Here is a 24412-nt window from a genome sequence, read left to right as displayed (position 1 = left end):
AAATCTGTCATTAAGAGGACCTCCGGTGGTTTTAGGACACCCTGTATATGGTTTTCAGCAAATTAATTTTCAATCGAAAAAATCAAATTTAGAAAGTGCTCAGAAAGTGGAGAGCTAGAGCATCGCTAAATCTCTCTTTTAACTGTCTTCTAATTTACACGAAAGAACATTACATCTATTCGCGCTACTTAGTAAATGGTAACGTAATATCATTCTGGTATTTGTTGCAGATGAAGACGAAGCTGAGCAATATAGCACACAAGGCACAGAAGAAGAAGATAGCTAAGAAGGGTCTCAAGGGCGAGGGCGATCGTTTTATCGGCAATAAGATGCCGAAGCATTTATTCTCCGGCAAAAGAGGAATCGGCAAAACGTCCAGAAGATAAAGTTGTCATTGATATTTTATACGTTGCTCATTTATATCGTATATACTTTTGTGTATATAAAAAGAAATCGTCTCCTTTGTAAATGTAACTTTCAATCCAGATTGTATTCGAGGTGCTATATCGAACGTTTCATTCATCACGCTCGGATATTGTCGCTGACCGATTTATATTTGATTCATGATCGATAATACGATTATAGTTTGTGAATGAAACTCGCGTTTCGCGCTGTTTACTAAAGGAGACGGCGAAGATTTTCCATTCCTCCGTCGTTATCGGCTGCTAAATAAAAATCTTTGACAATAGTATTTTTATAACGACCCGGTGTGGCGTGAATGCGCGTGATTGCATAATGTCCACAAGGTAACCTTCGAACTCGAACGGGGTAAGCAGCGGCGTCACGATCACTGTAACTTTATTGCTGTCGTAGCGAGATAACCCCTCGCACTGATGGAAGATTTCACACTTTCTTCTATTCATAAAATCATAACACTTGACTCGAAGCATCGATTTTACAGTTGCACGATGTTAATTTTGAAACGTTATTTACCAAGCTACAACTATATAATTAATAAGGTAATAGAATTAAATTTATAAATTTAATAAAAATTGAAATAATACAGTAAAAATTAATAAATTCAACACTTAAGCTGAATATTCTAATTTCATTACTCTAAATCTATTATTGAAGTTGAATTGCTAAGATAATGAATTAAAAACTTGGAAAATTGTGTAATGTAGGAAGTTTTCTTCGATATATTTGTTGAAGATAATAATTCTAACTTTTCCATTACGATTTAGCTGAATACAGGTGTAAAATGGTAGAAAATAAAAAGTAAATGAGTTTTTTTATAACTCGGAAATTATGTGCAACTATTATTGATTAGTTTAAATTTTGTATTGGACTTTTATTAGTCTTCGAAGATCTCGAATCGCCAATGGTAGAAATTAATACAGAAATGTAAAAAACAATTCTGTTCGTATTTTGCAACAATATGTTTCCAAATTCGCGCCGTTGGAGAGATAAGTTTGCGTTACTTCTTCCAAATCATATTCTCCTAATATCCTGAATTTAGCTACTAAATTTACATACCTGAATTTGCATCTTCCGAAAGGCGGGATATTCGAATCGCATTTCAATTCGTTAACTTCTTCTCGAATCATGCTTCTCTGATAATTTTGACGATTTTTCGAGTATAACGACGCATGTTTCAATTCTACTTCTTGTCGACCAGGAAGCTATGAACTGATCAAACTTGAGAAAAATTCGATTAGTTGATTAAATAAATGAGCTAATGTATGAAGATTACAAATATGTTGTAGATATATTGTTGATTCTAAGAAACGCTTCTAGGAAAATAAGGATGATAGAGAAATCTATCTTGTACTGTTTATCTATAAAGTTACAATATAAAAATCAATAACATAAATCTTCAAATCGTTGATCCTAATATAATTTTATCTGTGACTTTATTCTTAAGGTATCGATTTAAAATTGAGAAAATTGTGAAAAACGACGGCTCTTGGAATATTAATCCTTGATAAACTTTGTTTTAAATTATAATTTATCTGATATGAAAAAGAATTAAGCGCGTCTGTTGAAAACTGATAGATGATATATTTAAGATTTCGCTATATATAAATGGATCTCCAACATCAGATAAGTTGTCAATAAGTGGGGCAGGAATAATGATGGTAAAAGGGCGCCGCTGTGGGTGGTTAATTAGATTATAATTTACAATAGTGTGCGTGATCATAAATTTTTATACAATTTGATATATCGACGCATTAGTAAGACATTTTCTCGATCTTGTCGCGCGCTCAATAAATTTACGATATACGTTACTTCGTAGATAAAATGCGAATATATTATCTCAGATAGAACTGCAAATTCACGCATGCATGGAGATTAGCGTGCGGCGGATCTCGCAGAAAACGCATCGAAATTTTTGCAACAACGTAATACGTGTTCGCGATCGTTAGACTGCATTCGAGGGAGGAGGGAAGGGGATCGAGAGATTTACTCGGGATACTCTAGAGATTCTAGTCGTAATATCCTATAGGAACTAACAAAAACCTCGATACAAAACAAAGGTTCGGTAGAGCGAAGATTTTAGCTTGCGTCACAAAAATTACGTTAATAGACATCGACCAGCTCGTTTCGCAGGAGCTTACGTGATGGTAATAAATTAACAGATAGAGGGTATGCGTTATAGATACACGATGACGTTATGGCGTTTCTTCGTACGGGAGAGACGCTCGCCCGGCTGAAAAGGAAAGCCGTATCAACGTTCTTGTCGACGATTCGCTTTCTCTCAACCGGACCCGGGATACAGCGAGAATGTCCTAATAATATAAAATACGATCGCTAATGTGATAAGGAATATAATGACAAGTAAATATCGTTAGTATCACAGTCGATGCGAGACCCTGAGCGAGCTACAGGATCTGAGTGTTCGGTGATGCCTCGGATCGTCCGAATCATACCAAAAACGAGAAGAGAGAAATAATGGAAGTCTATAAAGGAATCGCGGAAATGCACGGAAATCCTAGAGCCGCTCGAACGACTGTATAATTGTATATTTTATTTTTTTTTACTTTCGTCATTATCAGTATATTCATTATTAGTAGTAGTATCTTAACGCGAATATGTGCGGCATCACCGAACCGCAATTCGGACGATTCTTTGGTGAGTCCTCGGCCACGGTAGACTGTTTCGCGCTCCCTTCCTCTTCCTTTATTTCCTCTCTTTCACGAGCAGGCGCACTCCAGCACCTGGATATTCTTCCAGTAGGACACCTTCAGCTGCGTCGAGTCGTTCTCGTCGAAGTAGACGATCATCAGCTGGTCGAGCTTGCTGGGCGCGCAGCACGGCTTGGGCACCCTCTTCCGGTCCTCCTTCCACAGCAGGCTCTGCAGCAGGGCGTGATGGTGCGCCGGGTTGTAGCGGGGCGGGCAGCGGCCCTTGCAGTAGCCGGTGTCGAAGCTCTTCGGGTAAACGATGAACTCGAAGCCCTTCAGGTCCTTGAACATGACCGTCAGCTCGTGCCGGCAGCACTTCTTGTTGTTGTTGTCCTTGCACTTGCTGCGCCGGCCCTTGTGCAGCGGCATCAGCTCCTCGGGGGTGGATCGCTTTCGCCTGCCTCCGGGCTCCGACGTGGCGAACACGTTCAACGTCGCGTGGGCGACCTCGCGCCGCGCCGGCCGGCCGTCGTGCAGGAACTCCAGCTCGAGGCCGTGGTTCTCCAGGCCGTGCTCGAGCCAGCTCGCGGCCGCCTCGGTGGAGTCCAGCTCGAGCCATCGGGAGCTCGTCGGCTCGCCCTGCGGAATCCCGCGCCGCAGCAGAAGACGCCGGGAGACCGGCGTGCGGAGATAGACCAGCGCCTCGAGGTCGCGCGGACGTCTGTGGTCGCCTTGGAGAAGGAATCTCAGGGACGCGTGATCGACCGTGACGTCCTCCGCGTCGCCGGAAATCGCGACGGGGAAGTACAGGGAGTGCCGGTGGTACCCTCCTCGCCGGCTGAAGCCGAGGCTCGACTTGTTCCCCGGATGTTCTGTAAGAAACGCAGACACGACCGATGAGTGCATCGTTACGTAAGCGAGAAGAAGCTTCGTGAATGGAAGTCGGAAAATTCGCGTCATAGCGATTACTTCTAAATCGGGCGACAAACTTATGCACGGCCATCAGCGAATTCCTAAACTGTACAATTGGACGCAGTCATGCAATACCCAGGTAGCAAGCTGACGTTATTTGCCGTCATTTTGACGTCAAAGTGACGACGAGTCACGTCAGCTTGCTACCTAGCTGAGAAGCTATTTTCATAGCTTTGTGCTGCAAAGCGATCGTAAAGACCTAGGGGTACACTATGCAAAAATGATCCAACTCGTTATATTCGTAAAAGAAACTTATACAACGCACGGAAGTGCATTTGAGGAAGATTACAGTTCGATTTGAGATAACGCAGAATTTTATTTCTATAACCAGTCCAATTTCTGCTGACTCAACGTAACGTAGCTTTTATCCGTTGTAAATGGCGTTTTGATCATTGCCACCGCCAGTTAATTGTGAGCTGAATTACACGTTGCTTGATAGGGACCACCGCCCATATGGTCGAAACGTCGCCTTAAATACAGTTTATTCGATAGCAAAACTTATTCGACTCCGCCGATTTCTGACGTTTCGCGAAATTCGCTCCAGCGAAAAAGCACGGTGGTACCGCGTCGCAGAACTGCGTCCAATTCCAATTCGCGGCATTACAATATTAAACGCGTAAATGCTATTACATCGGCGCGAATTATTAAAATGATAAATTGTCTTTGACACTTATCGGGAGAGAGAAGAACGTTAACGTTATTAGTAGAATGTAATGCATCCTCTAATAATATAGCACCATGTAATGGCAATATCGCCTCGGCAAAATGTAATTAATTATACCGGCGGAGAATGTTGCGCGTTACGCAACATCGCCATTGAGGCGCGATACCTGAAACGAATGGAGGATAACAGAGTGCGGGTCCTTGCGTATTAATTGGCGCGGGGGAAAAACTCTGGTTCCGTTTAGGTCGCAATTGAATTCTTGCAACAATGACACGGAAGACTGCGCAAGAGTTTTGCTCGTAATCGTGACTCAGTTTCGCTTTGTCATCGTTGTCAACGTGGCGTTTGCGCCGCCACCGCGCGCACGCTTACACACACCTTGAGATTTACAGATTGTATTCACGGTAAATTTAGAGCCAACGGCGGACAACAGCGCGGCCATTGTCTGCCGTTTACACCGTCGCGCGGAATGAACCTTTCCGTGACCCGTTACACAAAACCAGACTGCCGAAAAAGAGGCCCGAACAGATTTCAATTCAAGTCGGCGCCTCGATGTTGACGTAAAGGGATGAGGCTTTATCACCAGTATTTACCGCTCCAGCTTCCTCTTCCGTAAACAGACCGAAGAATCTCCACACTCCTACAACCGTACCCGCGGGAAAAACTGGAAAAGAGTCTCATTATACATGTCTGAATCATGTAATATCTGATTATATCACACGGGATCCAATTTTAAAAATCGTCAGATTCTCGGAGATTCGACACTTTCCTTGAACGTTCGACGTTGTCTATTGAGATCTAACTAAATCTGTATAATTAAATGCTCTAAGAGAACATAATTAGGTCTCTCAATGGACAATAACATTGAATATTCAATAAAAGTGCCAGATCTCTGAGGATCTGATGATTTTAGAATTGGATATAATTAAATATTACACGATTGAGGCATAAATAATGAGACATTTCCATCTTTTGCTTAAGAAACGCGCTAGATTTTTTTTCATTAAAATCAATTCCAAAACGACGATAAATAAGCGATAATCTTGCGCGACTGATGTATTATATTTCTAAAGAATTGAAGCGCGACGCGGAATAAGACGCTGCGGATAATTCGTGCGATCGTAGTTGCTCTCTCGCGTTCGAGACGAATTCCGACGGGACCGCGCGCGGCGAGCGGAAGCTACACTTTGTCGGGGTCGCCGTACAAAAGTCGCGTTACATAAATGGCAGGAACTGCTGAATTCCCGGCCGACGCGCGCTGTCGCAATTGTCTCACGCGTATTTACGGATGCAGATGCACGCGCGAGTCGCGACCGCGAGCATTCCTGCCCCGCGCGATGGAAGATCTGCGTTACTCGCCCACGCGAGTACACGGGGCGGGAGGATTTTCGCGAATCGCGAACGCGCGCCCCGCCGGATGGATACTCGTCGCGCATAAACAAACACGATCTGAGTCACGGAACGGTATTCGGCCTTCCGACAAAATCGGCCGCGGCGTGGAAGACGCCGATCTCTTACGACCCGCCGAAACGACCTGGAGATGCCTCGGTGGTGATTTTAGGCGGGTCCTAAATTAAATCCCCCGTCGACGCACGACTCGATGGGAAACGAATCAGCGGTGCGATCTGTTCCTCTAAAGACGACGATTTTTTTGTTTACAATATGATTTGTCCCGCGATATCTCTCCGCTTCCGCTCCGCGCGACTTTTGCTCCGCGAGGAATTCGGCGTGCTTTGAATTTAACGACGACCGTCCGCGTCGCTCCGAGGAAAACGGAGGAAAGAAAACGTCATTCTTTTTGCCCGCAATATGTTACTTCTTTTCAAGATATTGCCGCTGGAATTGGTCGCGGGCCAATATCATAAATAACCCCGGACGGGCGTACTAATAACGGGACCGCTCAAAGAGAGGATTTCGAATTAATAAATCGCCCGTTTCAGCGGCCGTAAAAGTCACACTCGCGGCGACGCGAGAGGAGGCTGCGAGAATCGAATCCGCGGGAGACAACTTCTTCGGGGAGAAAACGAGGGAAAGAGAGAATCCGATTGCCGGGGAGCCGGCACTCTCTCTCCGTTCCCTCCTTTTCACCCGCGGCGCTGATTAAGTCTTATTTATGGGGCCCGCGAGGCTCTTCAGGAAAACTCTCTCGCGTGGCCATTAATTATTCACGAGGCATCGACGACCACACACCGCTTTTCCGAGCCTGTCGCGGCGCGTTCGAACGGTTGGCGCCGGTGTTAAGGCCCGTGTCCACGATGCTAAACCTTGGCCCAAGTCCTAATTTCGAGAAATCTGTAGCCAATCAACTTGCGGCTATTCCATAAAGGCTGCAAGTTGATTGGCTACACATTTCTGAAAGTCTGTGTCCACGATGCTAGAACCTGGTCCAAGCTCTAGTTTCGAGAAATCTGTAGCCACTCAACTTGCAGCTATTCCATAATGGCTGCAAGTTGATTGGCTACACATTTCTCGAAACTAGAACTTGGGCCAAGTTCTAGCATCGCGGACGCAGGCCGGAGTGCCGCGATGGTAATTACGAGGATTTGGGCAGGAAGAACGTCTCCGTGAGGGACGCGAAGGGCCTCGAGCGTGCGCTGCGGAGCGTAACGTATTTTCCCAGGTACGGGATAGCGATTACGTTTCCATCCGAAGTAACTCCATAGGCGCATTATCTGGTTTATCTGGTCGCCACTTAGATTTACAGCTGTAGTGATTAGGGAGTTATCTCAATAACGGGGAGGGGAGGAAGGAAAAAGGAAAGACGGAAACAAAGGACGCGAGTGAGGGCTCCATTTGCTTTATCTCGAGGCGCACGTGTGACGCGGCTGACCGTGTAGCTCGACAATTTCTCTCTCACGTGAGAGACTGTTTAAATAAGCCGCGAGAATGGACGATCGACTGCACGCTGAGAGGCAGAGATAGGGGATTGTGGAGAACAATGTTTATTCTCGTCGAGATTCGCGTGCCGCGCAAAATTTCGAACGATCGAACCGGGGCGACACTTCTCTCGCACGATCGCATTTCAATCGATGACGCTCGCGACGATGCAGCCATTTCTCGCCGTTATTCAGCGACGATAATTACGCGTGTAAAAGCGTCGAGAAATTGGGCGGTGGAGGCGAAGGTCCGAGTCCTTCCACGCCTCGCCGCGTGCCCGGAATGCGTCACTGATTAGCCCTCTTATTTATGGGACGTCGCACACGGGGCGAGGGCACGGAAGAGGGAGACTGCGACGCCCCCCCCCCCCCGAAGAAAAATTCGTGAGACCGAGCGACTTTCAGAGCCCCCGGACACATTTCCCGGTTATCACGTTCCTCGTATAAATTTATCCGGCGACAGGGCCAACGCACCGCGTCACGTTTGGTAGAATCGTACGTTTTCAACTTTTCTCCTCTCCTCTCACTTTCCGCCTCTGTTTGTTTCTCGCGGCGCCACGGGGTTCTCCGCTTTTAGAGCGAGGGCAATACTTAATCCTTCGTCCACCGAGTGTATTTCTGCAAATAGACCCGCGTCTATTTCTCGCGGCTTTTCTCACGTGCAGATTCGATGAAAAATAGGATCTTGTAAACGCGCACGCGGGCTATCCGCAGAAAACCGCCGGATGTTCTCTCGCGGATTCTTCGGCCGACTCGCGCTCGACTCTCCCTTCGCGAAAAAGCCGAGGCGGACCGTTGCCTGCCGTAATTTTCTGTCTCTAAGTTACCGCGTTCAACGCTCCGGACACTTTTAACGTCTTATTGGAGTGAACTCATTTAATACAGAATTTAATACAAATTGATTTTAATACAAAAAATTACGTTCCAAAACTTAATTACTTACGTAGAAAGTGCCAGTGTAAACCACAAAATGAACAGGACTCAGTTCTCACACAGTAAAAGTCAGAATTTCTTTTTAATAAGAAACCAAAGTTTCGACCCTTCTTCGGGTCTTCTTCAGTGAAACTACAATGAGATCATAGAAAGTTCCGGATAAGAATATAATACAGAATGTAATACCGATTGGTCAAACAATTATAATCAATTGCCTCGTTTAAACCGAATAAAACATGAGGCAAAATCTTAGGAAATCAGCACACCATGTGACTTCAGAGTCATCCTTCTATCTGTGCTGGTATTTAAACAAAAATTAATTAATAAACGTTAATTATTTACGAAAACTGACGGTTGGGACGCTGTTTCGACTCCATTGGCGTCGATTCGACGTTGGTGTTTTCACTGGGTGATTTTGTGAAATGCAAGATTATACGAAAGATCAGTTTTTACATTTAAAAAACAATCCAATTGCACACTGAAAAAAATTTCTGGTTGAATATGGACGAATCAGATAATTTCTTTAGGATTTACCAGAATTCCTTTAGGATTTACCAGAATTCCTGTAATCCTACAGAAATTCTGGTAAATCCTAAAGGTATTCTGGTAATTACATTGATGATCCACGCCTAATTTCTGGTTGAATATGGACGAATCAAATAATTCCTTTAGGATTTACCAGAATTCCTTTAGGATTTACCAGAATTCCTGTAATCCTACAGAAATTCTGGTAAATCCTAAAGGAATTATCTGATTCGTCCATATTCAACCAGAAATTTTTTTCAGTGCACTAATCGAAATTAGGCGTGGATCATCAATGTAATTACGATGTGATTACACTTGTATACGCGGCGTCGCGTGCGCGCTACGCCGATCGGCGGCGAGCCGAGCTTCCCGGATCGATCGATCTTCCCGGCTCTCCCGAGAGACGTTTCCCAGCGATCACGTTCGTCGAATAACCGCGGCGTACGTGCATCCTGCGTGTTTCGGTGAAATCGCTCGGGTTTGTTTTTTCGAGCTACGGCGCAAAGATCTACTTTTAGAGAGGGGCGGTAGATACTTTTAGAGCTGCGTTTGATGCATGTCGCGCGAATGGCGGGGCGGCGCGATAATTCCGATTGCGAGAACAAACATCGTGATCGACGGCGATCGTGCCGGCTATCTACTGTGCCGCTGAAACCTCCACGAATTCCGGAACCAAGCTCGTTCCTCTCTCGACTTCTACGCCCGAGGGGGTAACCACTTAATATAATTATGGGACAGTGTCCGAAATCGTTATGAAATCCTTACGAAATCCCCACGTAATCGTTTTGTCTTTTCAAGTTTCTTCGCTTGTTAGACAAACATTAAATTTGAACATTTTCACAACTTGTTTTCATTTTCCCCCAAAAATTTACCTTTCAGTGAATATCCAAATGTATGTCATAGTTCGTGCCCAAGGGGGTAACCACTTAACGTAATCGCGAGACAGTGTCTCCCGAAATCGTTATGAAATCTTTACGAAATCCCCACGTAGAGTCATTTTGTCTTCATTTTCGAGTTTCTTCACTCGTTAGACATTAAACATTAACCAATGTGGAAAAATTGTTAAACGACACTAACTGGCAAATTCTAATTAGTGTAATCGGTGGGACATTTTAGCTAGTGGTTACTCCCTTGTCTACGCCCTGTTGACGCGACGTTCATTCTTTGTAACAGTCGTCGCCTGAGGATTTGCAATTCGGAAATCGATCGTCTACCGCACGGACCGTATTTAATACAAATCCCGCGTCGTGCCGTTCGACTCCAATTAGTTCCCGTACTACATTTCACGCGCCATATTCCAGAATACACGGACACGGTGGCCGTGTCTCGGACGAGAGGCATCGAAGTCGCGTTTATCGCTGCCCCATTACTCTCGTTAACTCCTCCGCGGTGAGGAATTTCAGGCGCGCGGAAAGCGATCGCAAACACCGGGGGGTCCGCGGGCACAAGGCGCCCATTCCGCGAGAGATTCCTCAGGAAATGGATTTCTATATCCGGGGGATTACGCGCGCGCGCGTCTTCCCCGAGAGTCAATTTTGGGAGCGCGGCGCGGCACCTGTGGAACGGGGACGAGCGCCGCAGCGTCCCGCGCGGGCTTCGTTCAGTCAACCTCGGCCTCGGGGGCCATGAATCGCGGACGGACGCGGCCGAAGGCGGCACCGCGCGGAGGCGACGACGGGTCCCGCTTGGCGGTTCACCAGATATCGGCGCAAAATAACCGGCCGATAAAGCGCCCAGGAATCCGCGGAATCCGGACGATTTAACTGCCGTAACGATCCCGCGCGCGCGCGTGTTCGCTCCCCGCGGCCCACCCTCGCGTCACCCGGCGAGAATTTCGTGGTGGCGACCGGGGGAGCGACGGGGGCGATATCACCCCAAATATAACATCCACGCGCGCGCGTGCGGCCGTCAATCGCCGCGCCACCACGCCGGTCGGCGTGCCGCACGCTTATTATTAGGCTCTATCACACGGCGGCACGCACCGAAAATAGACGCCGCGTGCCGCGATTTACGCTCAGGTGACCCTCCCCGTTGGACGCGGAACTTGCTCCGAAACCGCGCTCCGGAACTCCGGGATCGGATCAACAGCGTCGTTAAAAGCCGCGCGACACGTAATCGGGGAACGATGCGAGATTGCGGCCCCCGCCGAGTATCCCGCCGGGGCGGAATCGGGATCTCCGCCGTCCCAGCGTGTGAGAACGTAATGCCCGTTTTACGCCTAGGGACGGTCCTACTTGTGGCTCATCCGAGTGAGTTAATATATGCACAAAGATCCTCGTATTGAGATCCATTTGTGGACTCGGGTGCCATTTCTACATAAGAAGACGGTTAACAATCATAGTGAAGTCATACAAAAACCATACTTAGTACGACAGTCATACTGAGATGCCCGTGTGCACTTCTCCACTCGGATGAGCCACAAGTAGGATCATCCCTAGGTGTAAAACGGGCCTAACTTAAGGAATGAATGAGTATGAAGTCTAGCCGTGTGGTCATGTTACGTTATTGTACAGCACGAGTGGTTAGGACGGCGGATGTATCGTGTGCCGCCTGTGGACGGGGTCGTAAGGCCCATCCATAGACGTACAAGATGGACCCAGCATGCCTATTCATTTCCTTAAGCAAAGTTGTCACGAACATAACAGACAGAGAGGCAAAATAGAGTGGCCGCAGGGGGCATGAGAAGGAGCGAGAGACAAAATATTTTCTTGCGCAGATCGTCTCGCTCCCTCTCATGCCTCTTGCGGCCACTCTAGTTTGCCTCTCTGTCTGTTATGCTCGTGACACGTTGGGAACACGTATGCTGGGTCTAACTTCTATGTCTATGGGCCCATCATTGCTGGGCGGGCCTTCCCGAAGAATGTCTAGGTGGTACCGGGGCGGCTCGTCTATGAGTGCTGCTACACGGAACGCTTAATCGGGTTTAATAACATCTGTAGTTATAAAACTGACCAATCACGACTATTCTTCAGAAGAATGGAATGACTGTGATTGGCCAGCCCCTTAACTACGGACGTTATTAAACCCGATTAAGGTGCCGTGTAAACATAGTCTATAGTGCGCGGAGGACGGTCCGAGGAGAGGGGTTTTTAGCCGGTATTTCCCCGCTTCAAGGGAGAGTCCTAGGCATAGCCGTCCAGGCCTGATGGTACGCGTAAATGCATTTCCCCCTACTCTCGGGAGAAAAAGAAAGGGCGGATTTCCCGCGGGAGACTCCCGAATCGCGCGCTCTCTTCAGCGTCCGAGATGAACTCAAGGGAGACGTCAACGTCTCCTGTGCATTGAAATTACAGAGGGTCTAATATTTTCTTAAGGTTCCGATTCGATTAATACGAGGTGGCCGGAGTCAAAGAGGCGCCTTAATCAACGCCACGTTAGCGGCGAGATGCGACGCTCAACAAATAAGCTATAATCTACGCGATGATACGGCGTGTATTTTCAGCCGAGAAGACCCGAAATTAGCCCAATCGATCCGACGTGCCGTGATATTCCGAGGAATAACCGAACGGCGTCTCTCGGCGCCCCACATCTCAGCCGGCGTCGCTCTTCGCGGAATGTTCGGCGTTACGGAGGCCGCGTTTCCGGAACGTCGATTACGCAGGACACCCGGTAACCGGAGACCCCGTGAATGAAAAAGTTCCCACGGATAAATTCAAGCCCCGATTCTCTTCCCTTTACTCCTCCGCCTCGTATTTCATTAGCTTCGCGCATCGTTCCGGGCTTAATAACAGCGATTAACAAGAGTAAGATACTCTTACAGAGTACCCGCGAGGGTAATTGAAATAAATCCCGAGCCAGGACGGGCTCCGGGAGACGCGGGGCGGAGGGGGACGCGACGGGGAGGGTTCCACCGCTTCGCGATCCCTCCGCGGTATCGGCGGGTGATCCACGCAACGTCCCTCGCGGATAAAGCAAGGCAGACTACTTCTTGTTCCCGCGCGGCGCGTCTCTGCCCCGGCGATTCGTTCTTATTGCATTCGGGAACTCGTCGCTCGGCATTCCGCCGCGGTCGGAATTTCTATTTCATAATAACAGCCGTGCACACACGCGCGCGCGTTCTCCAGGGAGAGACCAGCTATCAAGAGAGAGAGACCGTCCTCCTCCTCTTCTGCTTTGCGCACCTCTAGCCCGCTGCGCTGCCGGTGTATAGACAAGTGCCCACTTCAGACTGGTTTCGACTCGACGGGACGCGCTCGAGCCCACTCGTGTACGCGCGCGTGTTGCGCGGGCCGGGCTGTACCGCCCGGCGTAAAACCGCGCGCGCACACCGAGGTGGTCGTCCCGTCCCGTTCCGTCCCGTCCAGATGCGTGCCGACTTTTATCTCGTTGACCCACTATTTTCAGGGCGGCCCGTAATTGAGCGGAGTCGCGCGCCGCTCGTGGGGCTCATTAGCGGGAGCCACGTCTTAATTCGTCCGGCGCGGGCGAGACGCGTCGCTTGGATTTGGCGAATCTGGCGCGGCCGCCGGGATGATTGAGGGCGATCGTTTTACATCGCGAACACGAACCGAGGGGCACGGCGGGGAACGACCTAACTCGGGACTCGAGTGAATGGATCCTGAAGCTGCGGAAATGAAAGCTTAATTTATCGTCGCGCAATTATCGCGTCGTTATCCGTTGATCTTGTACTCGTAAAAGATAATCTAACGTGGTTCCAGGTATAATGGATGCTATTAACATTTCCGTCGACAGTTTGAAAGAGGAGATTCCTGTTCTTCCCTAGCTCTTAAAACACCCGATCGCACCTCGAGGAACGAGTAACGTACGAATCATGAATAAAAAAGAAATAATACATAAATAATCCAGGCGATCCAAACGCGATGTTACACCACCGAGCCACGCTATTGCCGTACCGACTCATCAATTTGGCCCCGGGGTCGACAGCCTCGGAGCATTCCGAATGTTACGCATCCCCGCGTATCGACCACCTTTGATTGCCGGAGACGTCGTCGCGGCCGGCGCGACGACGGGGCCTTTCAGCGCGTTATTAAACTACCGTTTCGCTGTTCGCCAAGTCCGCGAAGTATTTTTCCTCACTCGGCCGCGCGCCGCGCGGGAGAAATTAGGTGGACGGCCAATAATAGCGCGGCGTATATTTTCCCAGCATCCTTGAAGAAACACGCTTTTAGATCTCGCTTCCGGCAAGCTTCTTTTTCCTCCTGCCGCGGGGGATCCCCCGTCGCGAGCGGGCGCGCGATAATCGATCGATCCAACGATCGATCGGTCGATCGAGTACGCCGAATCGCGCTCCGCGTCTCGCGTAATCGCGCGCGGCCTCTCGGGCGGAAAAATCCCTCGCGGGTTCGTCGACACGCCGGGAAAAGCAAACACGCCGTCGTGCATCACGTTTCACTCGCCGCGCGGCGAGGAGAAACGTCCCGTTTCTGCACGGCCGTTTTCCTTCCTCGAGGCGCGACTTTAATTGCCCATCCTTGAACGATCGATCGCCGGCGCGGCGGCGTCGCCTCTCGCGCGAGTCGTGAAACCGAAACGCCGCGCCGCGCGACTTGAATGCGCCCCGCCGCCGCGAGTCGCGATGACGTATCGACAGGTCGCGGCGGAAAACTGCATCGTTTCGCCTCCCCCCCTGCCCCACTCCCCCGTTTGCCACTTTTGTTTTTGTTGGATACGCCGCGCGAGTGTGTGCGCGCTTTTTTGCTCGCACGCAACCGGCTGATCGTCTCCCGCGCGCGCGCGCGCGCGGACAGACCTAATTCGCGGAACAAGCGGAAAAACGCGGGATTCCTACTGAGATTCCAAGATTAATCAGACTCCAGGATCAATCGATCGACGATTACTCGGTATCTGCTCGGTTTTTCTTTCCTGCAAGCCTACAACTGGGAGAAACCGTGACACCGCGCGGTCAGAAGCGACGCTCGCGCGAGAATCCTCTTCGTGATTTACCGGAGACTCGCTCCCGCAGCTTCTGTACACTATCAGACTACCTTCGAGCTGAAAAGTGAGGCGGGAGTTCCGCCATGCTTGTCAGGCGTAAATTAAGTAGCAGAGTCTTCTATTATGCGACAGGACTCTGATACGAGATACAGCAGGTTTGCAACGTCCAAATTCGATCGCAAATCTTATCTCGCAACGATCGCACGATCTAACGATCAATTTTCAACAGGTACGTTTCTTCAGACTGCCAGAAATAATAATAAAATTTCAAATTTCGCTCTACCTCAGCTGGCCACATTTATCAAATGCGCTTTCGCGACGTTTCGACCTTTGGTTTAGGTCCTCCTCAAGTGGGATCTAAGAGCAAGTGTTTTAACATTATATAAATTACGTGAAAAGTATTTAGGCATTGTACAGTGTCGCAGAATAATTGTGGGCCTGCTATTGTAGGATCAATTTTCCACTGAACAGATTTCACTGCATGGGCAATAAATTCATGGAACCAACAGATGACGCCTGTTAATTTAGCGGAAACTCCTCTGTCTCATATTAGGAGCCTATCTCATAACAGGGAACTTTCCTCTAAGTGTGCATCGGTCCGTCAGTGACACACCGACGCATACACACTACTTTATTTACCCGACAAGACATGGCGGAACTGCTGCCTCACTTTTCAGCTCGAACGTATCGGTCTAGTGGTATACAGAAGTCGGTGCTCGCTTCCCGTTTATCGTATATTTTTACATCTAATTTGTTTAATTTGTTAGGCATTCGCGGTAATCAGACGATAAATAAATGGCGATAGAATCATCCGAGTGCGCGTAAATTCGCAAGAAACAAGAGTATAAATAATCTCGGTTCCGCGAAAGCGGGCGCGATTCCGACTTCCAGTTCGCGGCCGGGGTGTGTTACGGCGATCTTACCAGCGGCCTGGAACACATGGAGGTCCCGTCGCGTTCTTAGCCTCTGCCCGTCGTGCGACAGCTGCACTTGTTTCAGGTACTCTCTGTGCGCTCTCTCGTACTCGGCCTGGCTCACGTTCGCCTGGAAACAAAACGCCATAATGGCTTCCTTAAAGCCTCATCATCGGCTCAGAAGCGGCCGCTTACGTAACGTTGCGTGTATAATAGCGGCGGGACAATTACAACGCACATATACGGCGCGAATAAGGAGTAACTACCGGAAGCGCGTTCTCGCTTCTTGGAACCTTTGTGGACAGGAATTTATTCGACGCGCCTGCATTCGCGCGGCGCGAACGAAAGGGCCAGCGATACATTTTTTTTTCAACTCTAGCACAACGTATATCCGAAAAATTGAAAATATCGACAAGCCGCGGCTTATTAAAATTATCCGGCGAATGGTTTGTTGTAATTTTCGAAATGTGGCGAAACCTGTTCGCGCGAAATATTGACATTTCAGAAGTGACATTCCTCTCGATAAAAGACTCTCGTTTGTCGAGGAGGAGCCTCGAGAACCGGCCCCTTCGCAGAACTCAAAGATTCCAGGCAAACAATGGGAGCCTCGCCGATTGCCGTCCTGGATCTCGGCCGGCCACCCCTCGAGAGCGCGAGAACGCGAGGTCGCCTCAACTTTCGGTCCGCTTCAGTGTTTCCCCGACCTCGGGCTCTCGAGGGAAACAATCGCCCCGCGGACGCGACATCGAAATTATCCAATTTTCTGGGGTCGCTACGCCGCCGCGCTCCTCGTCCCAGCCGAGCAACGACCCTTTTCTCGCCACCCCGCATTCCCGTCCACCCCGAGATCCCATAGCGAATTCGGCTGCTTGCACTAGTGTGCACTGAGTGGGATTGTTTATAGTCAATTTTTATATCTCTTGAAATATTTCTTGGCCAGTAAAATGATCTGTATAGCATCCATGCGGATCAGTTTTCCCTTTGAACGTGTGTTTAAGACAAAGTTAAATATAAAAATTGACCGTTAACTTAAGTGTGCACTCAGTGCAACTAACCGAATTCGCTGTAAGGCTTGTTTGCAGTCTATTTACATTTAAGGATCTTAAATATCTCTTGAAATATTTCTTGGCCAGTAAAATGGTCTGTATAGCATCCACGCGGGTCAGTTTTCGGCTAAATACTCTTCGAACGTGTGTTTAAGACAAAGCTATAAATATGAAAATTAACTATTAACAGGCTTTAGTGTACACTCAGTGCGCACTAGTGCAAGCAACCGAATTCGCTATAAGGATTGCATTGCAGTCTATTTTTATATTTAAGGATCGTCTTAAATATCTCTTGAAATATTTCTTGGCCAGTCAAATGATGATCTGCGTGGCATCCATGCGGATCATTTTTTGGCTACTCTTTGAACGTGTATTTAAGACAAAGTTAAATATAAGTTTAATACAAGTGTGCACTAGCGCAAGCCACCGAATTCGCTATCATTCCTTCTCTCCTTTTTCGTCGCCGTCCTATCCCTCGCGTTTTTCTGCTCGCGGCTCGCCCACCCCGCTCCCCCCGGTCGGCTTCCTTGAGCCCACTCCGGCTACCGTTTCACGGTGATGAAACAACCGGCGAGCGCCCTTTTCCCTCCCAGCTGCCGCGGTGAGAAAGACCAGACGACGACGAGCCGGCGCTCGCAAAATTAGCTCGTTGAGCCCGCGACCACTGGCGCGCTTCGGCAGACGGAGGATAATGGACCACTAGAGGGTGTGAGAACTCTCCAGTCCGCCGGGTTCAGAGTCCCGGTTCTACCGCAGGGAATTATCTACCTCGTCAAGTGCGATACTTATGAGCCGCAATTTATCGTTCCGCGATACGTGCGTATCGCTTTGCATCGAGGACTCCTTCGTCTTCGACGCGATAAAGACATTGGTCCATGTTCCGAATCCTCTTTTATTTCCAATTAAAATTGGTTCCGCAGGATCCTTATTGGTTGGAAAGATCTTTTACAGGCACTTTTAGCGATAAAAGAGGATTCGGAATGTTGCCCTTCGCACGAAAATGAACGAGTCAATTAGGATACACTCGAGTCGAAATTTTCGTACTATTTTGACACTTTTAAGGATAATTTACACCTACTTAGCTGATCTCTACACCTACATAGACCAGCAATAACCTGCTTTGATGACATTATATTTTTTACTTCTTCCTTGAATCTTTTAAAATTTACTTAAACTCCTACTTAAAAGGCTCTACTTCAATGCTAAATTGGCAAAAGTAGAAATTTCCGACGCTATCAGTTTTAAAGTAGGAGTAAATTTTGTACTTGCAGTTTGACGTCTTTTACTGTCTCAGGTCCTACTATATAATAGAATTAAAGGTTCAACATAGGGCCAAAATTTCGACTCGGGCAATTGCAAATTTTTTATTCGACGGGCTTTCTATTTGGAGAAAGAGATCGGGAGCTGACTGATAGATCTTACAAGACCGTCTTAAGTTTACCTTACGACGCTGTGTGGAACATTTCATTGGCCACGGAGTGTCTAAAGATGATCCTAAGACGATCTTAACCTGACTATGAATACCGTTCTTAGGGTCGTTCGCCGAGCCAGATGTAGCTAGATTGAATTAGCAAAAGCGACTTTGCTCGGAGTAAAGAAACCATCCTGAAACAGTATCGCGTCGAAGTTGCATCTTTCACGCGTGTAATCAGATTCCGGCGTAAAAAGGGGCGCGTTATGAATATTGCATGATGGATTTACTGAATCATTTCCTTGCGCACTAAATCAAATCGCTCGTGATCTAATCGCCACTAGAGACCCTGTAATCAGAGACTGGCCATAAGAGTTGGTCAAATTCCCGCGAGTGAGTGAGAAACATAGGCTGTCTCGCTCTTCTGCGATCGTAGAATCCAGTTCTGATTACAGGGTATCTAATCGTCCCGATCGTTTCGCGGGATCTCGCGGGACGAGGCGCAGCTGGGTCGCTGCCATCAGAACGGCCGTCGTCGCCGTCGCCGGGCGCGCAGCCGGAAGTGGCGCCGTCGGAGCGAGCAGGGGACGACGATGAATCATCGCGCGATCCGCGAAGAGACGCGTCGCGCGACTCGACGCCTCCGCAGTCCTTTTTTTTTACGGTCACTTAACCGCTTGAGAGAATCGTTTAACTGCCGCTCGGCCCGGTTCCGGTGATTCCGCGGGATTGGCCGGCGCGAAAACAAATTTGCCAGGACCGCCGCGATCCCGCGCACGCGGGCGAACGCGGGCCGAGAATTGCGCCGCGGAGCGCGTGAGTCACGAGAGCCTCCGGGAAACGGCGGGGCCGCCTCCTCCTCCTCCTCCTCGGCGACCCCACAATTTTTTCAATTATCACAAATCGCCGAATTAATTTTCGCGCGATTGGCGCGAGTCCCGCCCGCGCGGCCGCCTCGGCTTTCCTCGCCGCCGGGGGACGAAGAAGCGGAGTTATCTCTAATCGCTATCGATCTCGCGTATTGTATGCTAATGCCGCGGCCACCGCGGAACGCGCGTTGAAATATTAATCGCGCCGAGAGAACGAGAGCGAGAGAGAGAGAGAGAGAGAGACAGAGGAGAGAAATGTATAATTAATATAGCGGCGATTTACACGTGTCGCCCGTCGTTAAATCGAGAGCCCGCCGTTTCTCCCGCGGCCAACACGTGACACACATAAATCCGTTACGGTCCGGCGTCTCGTGTCGATACCCTAGCCGCAAACTTTAACGCCACCATTAACGCCCACGCGCGGAATTCTGTCACCGTCCGCGACGATTAGAGAGATCGCCGATAAAACCTAAGGCCCGAACACACGAGAGAACTTAAGCAGTAAAGTCAACGGCACACGATACTATTTTTCCTGCTGAATTATTTATGTACGTGAGCTAATCGGGATTTAGCCTCAAGTCACCTGATCGAAGACCCTGCATCCTTATTGGCACTCGTAAGCGATCCAGTAGGAAAAGTTGTATCGTGTGTCGTTGGCTTAAAACTCTGCGTCCTTGTTGGTTCTCGTAGGCAATCCAGTAAGAAAAACTGTATCGTGTGCCGTTGGCTTAAGACTCAAGACTTAAAAATGTCAACCAATTGAAATTTTCAGTACTCCTTAAGTTTCAAAGTGGCTGCCTACGTTTTCGACAGTCATCGGTCGTTTCCCTCAAGTCTTAAGTTTTACCGCTTAAGTTTTTTCGTGGGTTCGGTCCTTTATTCTACAATGGACGCAAGACGCAAAGCCGCGACGCAGGAAATCGACCGAAGACAGTCGATCATTCGTCTCATATTTCACTGCGATTGGTCGGTTTCTTGCGTTTTGCGCCCACTGGTAGAAGAAGCTTTACGAGTGACACATCGGCGTCTCGCGCCGCGGTAAAGTTCGAAATCACACGGCATCCAGGTCGGAGGACGTCGCCGTGTCGTGGGAACGTGGCAGTCGCGCGATCTGACTTGTTATAAATAATGATAATAAACAAGGCATTCGCGCCGCGAATGTAGAAAGCCGCATTCTTGCCGCCTGGGTTGTATTTTAGACGAGAAATCTGTGCCCGGGATTAGAGTTTTACACTCGCGATAAATCTTCGGGGGAATAATCCAATCTATCTTTTATTGCTTTTCTTTTTTAACATTCAGCATCGAGTGCGCGTAGGCTCGTTTGAGAATTTTTTTCCCCCTTTCGATCGTTCGCAATCGCCGCAGCAGTGCCTCGAAATCATTTCAGTCGCGAAGAAGATCGACCATAAATTGCGCGCGAACGCACAGAAATTTATCTTCGCCGCGAGTCGCATTTCGCAGTATTATACTGCAAATGTCCGCGCGTTAACGTTAATAGACACGCCTGGGCCCTCCGACGTTGTGCAACCAGTGACGTTTCCCATGTTTACGCAAACCTACGTGTCCGCGGGGACATACCTCTCGAGGTGCACATCCCCGAGGGAAGAAATTTCACGCGCGCACTCTCCATCGGTCTCTCCAGCGAGAGAATGATCGACGGAGAATGTCCTCTTTTTTTATAACGGGGGCGGTAGTCGACGCGATCGTCTCCGGCACGTATGTTTATCCGAGAATTGTGCGGAGCCTCCAGAGAATTTTCAAAGACGGTGAACTCTACATGCTGCACTGGACCGTGTTAAGAAGTTGGACAGAGCGAGAGAGACAGATGCCACGACACCATCTGCATATCTTTTTATGCAATTCTTTCTGGCAACCTCATATCGTATAAGTGAGGTAGAAAGTCGTTGACCAGTCAGAACTAGAAAGAGATGCAGGCGGTACCCACTTGTCCGTCTCACTCTTCTCCCGATGCTGAACTCTATCTGGAATACCCGCCGCCGTGTTGAGATGGACAGAGTGAGAGGGACAAGTGCCACGACACCGTCTGCATAACTTTTTAGCAATTCTTTCTGGTAACCTTTTATAAGTGAGATAGAAATTCGTTGCCCCAGTGAGAAATGATTAATCGAAACGTCGATCGACGAGTCATTTGTCGCTGGGTGACCGATCGGACCTAGAAAGAGATGCAGATGGTGGAGACCCACTTGTCCGTCTCACTCTCGTTCATTTTCTCCCGTTTCAATGGGTATCCCAGAGTTCGCTGCTCAAAGAAACACGCGATTCGCCACGCGGAATGCACGGTGCTATGCATCGCGCGCGGGTTTTCTCGGTCCACGCGCGCGGAAAGAGAAACGCGCGTTTTGACACACGGATTTGTTTGTCTTGCACGCGCGTGTCCGCGCAAAACGACGGACGCGTCTCTCTCCGGCCGAGCCCCGCCATCCTTCGGCTCGGACGGGCGTCCAGGAGCGCAGGTCTCAATTTTGTGCAACAAGTATGTCCCGGATGTCTTCAATTGCCGGGGCCTTCCGATTGCCGTACGCGGCCAATGACAGATATCCGGATGCCCGGATAATGGACGTTTCAGTGGCGCGCCGAACGCCTCGGATGCGGCGGATAATCGTAATGAGCAGACGGCCGGCCGGTGATGCGTGCGTGTCTCGCGTTAGCAGAAAACCATCAGGCTATTTATACTGTTAATGAGGGTGATCGTAAAGCGCGGCCGGAACCTCGCACTTCTGCCGGCGAGAGAGTGCCGTGAGACTTCGATGGATGAGCTCGGAGCAATCGTCCGAGTCCTCGCTCGCGACTCCAATTATAGCTTTGCGAAACATAGACAATGAGCAAAGAAAGACAATATTTTGCTACTGTGCGAAAATCTGAATCTCCACCCCTCGTTGTAAGAGGGCAAATTAATCTTCTCTCGCGAATCCAGGTCAGAGGGATTCGAGGGCGCGTTCGCCGGACTCGGCTTACCGAGATTTAATTGCCGCGACTAATCGCGATCGCGCAATAACAGCAATAATCGCAATAACGGCGCTAATCGAGGGTCGCCTCTTCGCAGTCCGCCGCGTTCTTATCCTTATCTCATCTCGGTATCGCCGTTATTTAATCGCTCGTAGTCGCGAGTCCTTCCACCGGCGTCATGAGAAATGTTCACGCGGCCTCACGCGTTCACGCTTTACGAGAACGCAGTCGGCGTGGCGCAATGCCGCGCGTCAATTTCCTCTTTTTTCCCTCCCCCTCTTCCTCCGCTCTCGCGCGTCGGAGAACGCACGAGGTGTGACGTTTTGAGAGAATAAGCGCGTAGGTAAAATGCGGCGCGCCGCGCGATCAGCCGTCAACGGATTAACGCGTCGCGCATTTTCCGGGCTTCGACTGGCCCGCTCGTCGTCGCCGTCGTCGAAAGCTATCTCTTTAAAATTTAACCCGGTCCTAAATCTCGTTAGCGTCCATTCGGACCGTGCGATCGCCGCGTTTGTCGCCCCGTCGGCCCGCCTTTGAATCATTTCCTCGGCTTTTCGGGCCCGGGACACCCGCGGGGGCTTATACTGTACGTGCCATATTGAAATAACGTTTTGTTAGGGAGTCACCGAGCCAAAAGGCGCGAGATCCCCGCGAGACGTCTTACAACCGCGGCGACGCTACGTCTGTTTACTCTTTCAAATTATAAATATTTAATTATGCAAAACAGTACAGTGTTTACCTTGTCAAGCTAATAAATTCGATACCTCCTTCTTCATACACTTTTGCGAGAAAACCGATCAACCAGTACTCCACTCTGGTGCAAATAAAGCTTTGATTAACTAATTATACATGCATGTACATACACATAAATTATATGTACATAGATGATATAATTAAATGTATTATCTAGAATTAAGAGAGCTCTTGGAAGGAATATTTGTCAATTCGACGGTGTTTCAGCCCGATTAATAGAATCGTTCGTCGCGGAGTTATTGAGGGGGGGGGGGGAGAAAGAGAGAATAGAATTATAGAATCTTTATTTATTAAAAACTCCGGGACAAGTCCCCTAAAGCCCGTGTCACGCTACGTATTGCGGATCGCGGATCGCAATTCAACCAATCGGGTCCGAGGCTGTCTCGTCTGATCGGCTGAAATGTGATCCGCGATCCAATCACAATAAAGTTTACTAATCTCAAGTTCAGTAACTTTTATTCTAATTGGTCAAATTTCAATCTAATCTCAATCGCGGATTGCGGATTGGATTGAGACTGCGGAGGGCAGATCACATTTCAGCCAATCAGACCGAGGCAGCCTCGGATCCGATTGGTTGAATTGCGATCCGCGATACGTATCGTGACACGGGCTTTAAGCGTTAAGGTCTGTGTTGACGATACCAGAACTTGGTCCAAGTTCTACTTCCGCGAAATGCTATTCCATAAAAGCTGTAAGCTTGGCTACACGTTTCTCGGACAATAGAATCTGGACCAAGTTCCAGCATCGTGGACACGGACCTTTAGACAAGCCGCGCGGAAAAATAATTACGAGGGAGAACGAGCTTTCGTATAAGAAAAAATTAGAAGGAGATTTTATAGAAAAATGTATAGAATATAACAACAAGGATAATACACGGTAAGATGGTGCGGATTACAATTGACTAATTACCGCACCCGCCTAGAATATGAAATACTAATTAAGTCACAGTTTTAAGACAGCATCGCCTAACGATCGAGAAAGACAGAGAGAGAGAGAGAGAAAGGGGGAGGGAAAGAGACATCACAATAAAGATTATGGCGCGGGGATTTCTCGCGATGCACTAAGCCGGGCTGTAAATAACGGTTTAGGACCGTTAAGTTCTCCGTTCGTCCGTAAAGCGTGGAAATTTATTCGTCGAGGGGGGGAGGGAGGGGAGGAGGCTCTATTTATCGGAACGGACCTCGAACGCGACGGAATCTCTCCCGATTCGTCCACAGATTTCTGGTTCTACGGATCCTTGAGAGACCACCGGATCCCATCAAGTATTCCTCGCGCGATCCCTATCGCTCGGCGCGACACAGGCTCGATTTGTCCGCGCTGAGTTATCTCGCATACGAATCGCGCGATTACGCGTGCGCAATTACGTAAATATTTAGCGTCGTCCTGCCTGCCTCGCGCGCGCGCGGAATCGCCCGAATAATAATCGGGGCGCGGAGCCGCGCGCGATTTCGCAACTTTCCCGCGATGTCTCGCGATATCCTGGGCCCGCGCGCGCGCCTCGCCTGGGCCGCGACGGCGTGTC

General features: G+C 48.9%; 2 protein-coding genes across 2 annotated transcripts in view; one reads left to right on the top strand and one right to left on the bottom strand.

The window, feature by feature from the left end:
- Nucleotides 1–691, top strand: part of LOC105568756 (probable nucleolar GTP-binding protein 1) — a 4648-nt gene extending 3957 nt beyond the window's left edge. The window contains exon 9 of the mRNA XM_012024659.1: nucleotides 231–691. Within this exon, the coding sequence (XP_011880049.1) occupies nucleotides 231–386 (156 nt within the window). The 3' untranslated portion in view covers nucleotides 387–691. The remainder of the gene's footprint in view (nucleotides 1–230) is intronic.
- A 1404-nt stretch (nucleotides 692–2095) lies between these two features.
- Nucleotides 2096–16220, bottom strand: LOC105568755 (bone morphogenetic protein 6). The gene is made up of 2 exons (XM_012024658.1): nucleotides 15854–16220; nucleotides 2096–3937 (listed from the first exon to the last, which is right to left on the bottom strand). The coding sequence occupies exons 1-2, from the start codon at nucleotides 15990–15992 to the stop codon at nucleotides 3135–3137; spliced, it is 942 nt and encodes a 313-aa protein (XP_011880048.1). The 5' UTR covers nucleotides 15993–16220; the 3' UTR covers nucleotides 2096–3134.
- Nucleotides 16221–24412: the final 8192 nt, after the last annotated feature.

Source organism: Vollenhovia emeryi, unplaced genomic scaffold, assembly GCF_000949405.1.
Source record: "Vollenhovia emeryi isolate VEMERY1.0 unplaced genomic scaffold, V.emery_V1.0 DF939127.1, whole genome shotgun sequence".
Classification (NCBI taxonomy): Eukaryota; Metazoa; Arthropoda; class Insecta; order Hymenoptera; family Formicidae; genus Vollenhovia; species Vollenhovia emeryi.
Note: the sequence above shows the minus strand (reverse complement) of the source record. Positions and strands in the feature narration are given on the sequence as shown.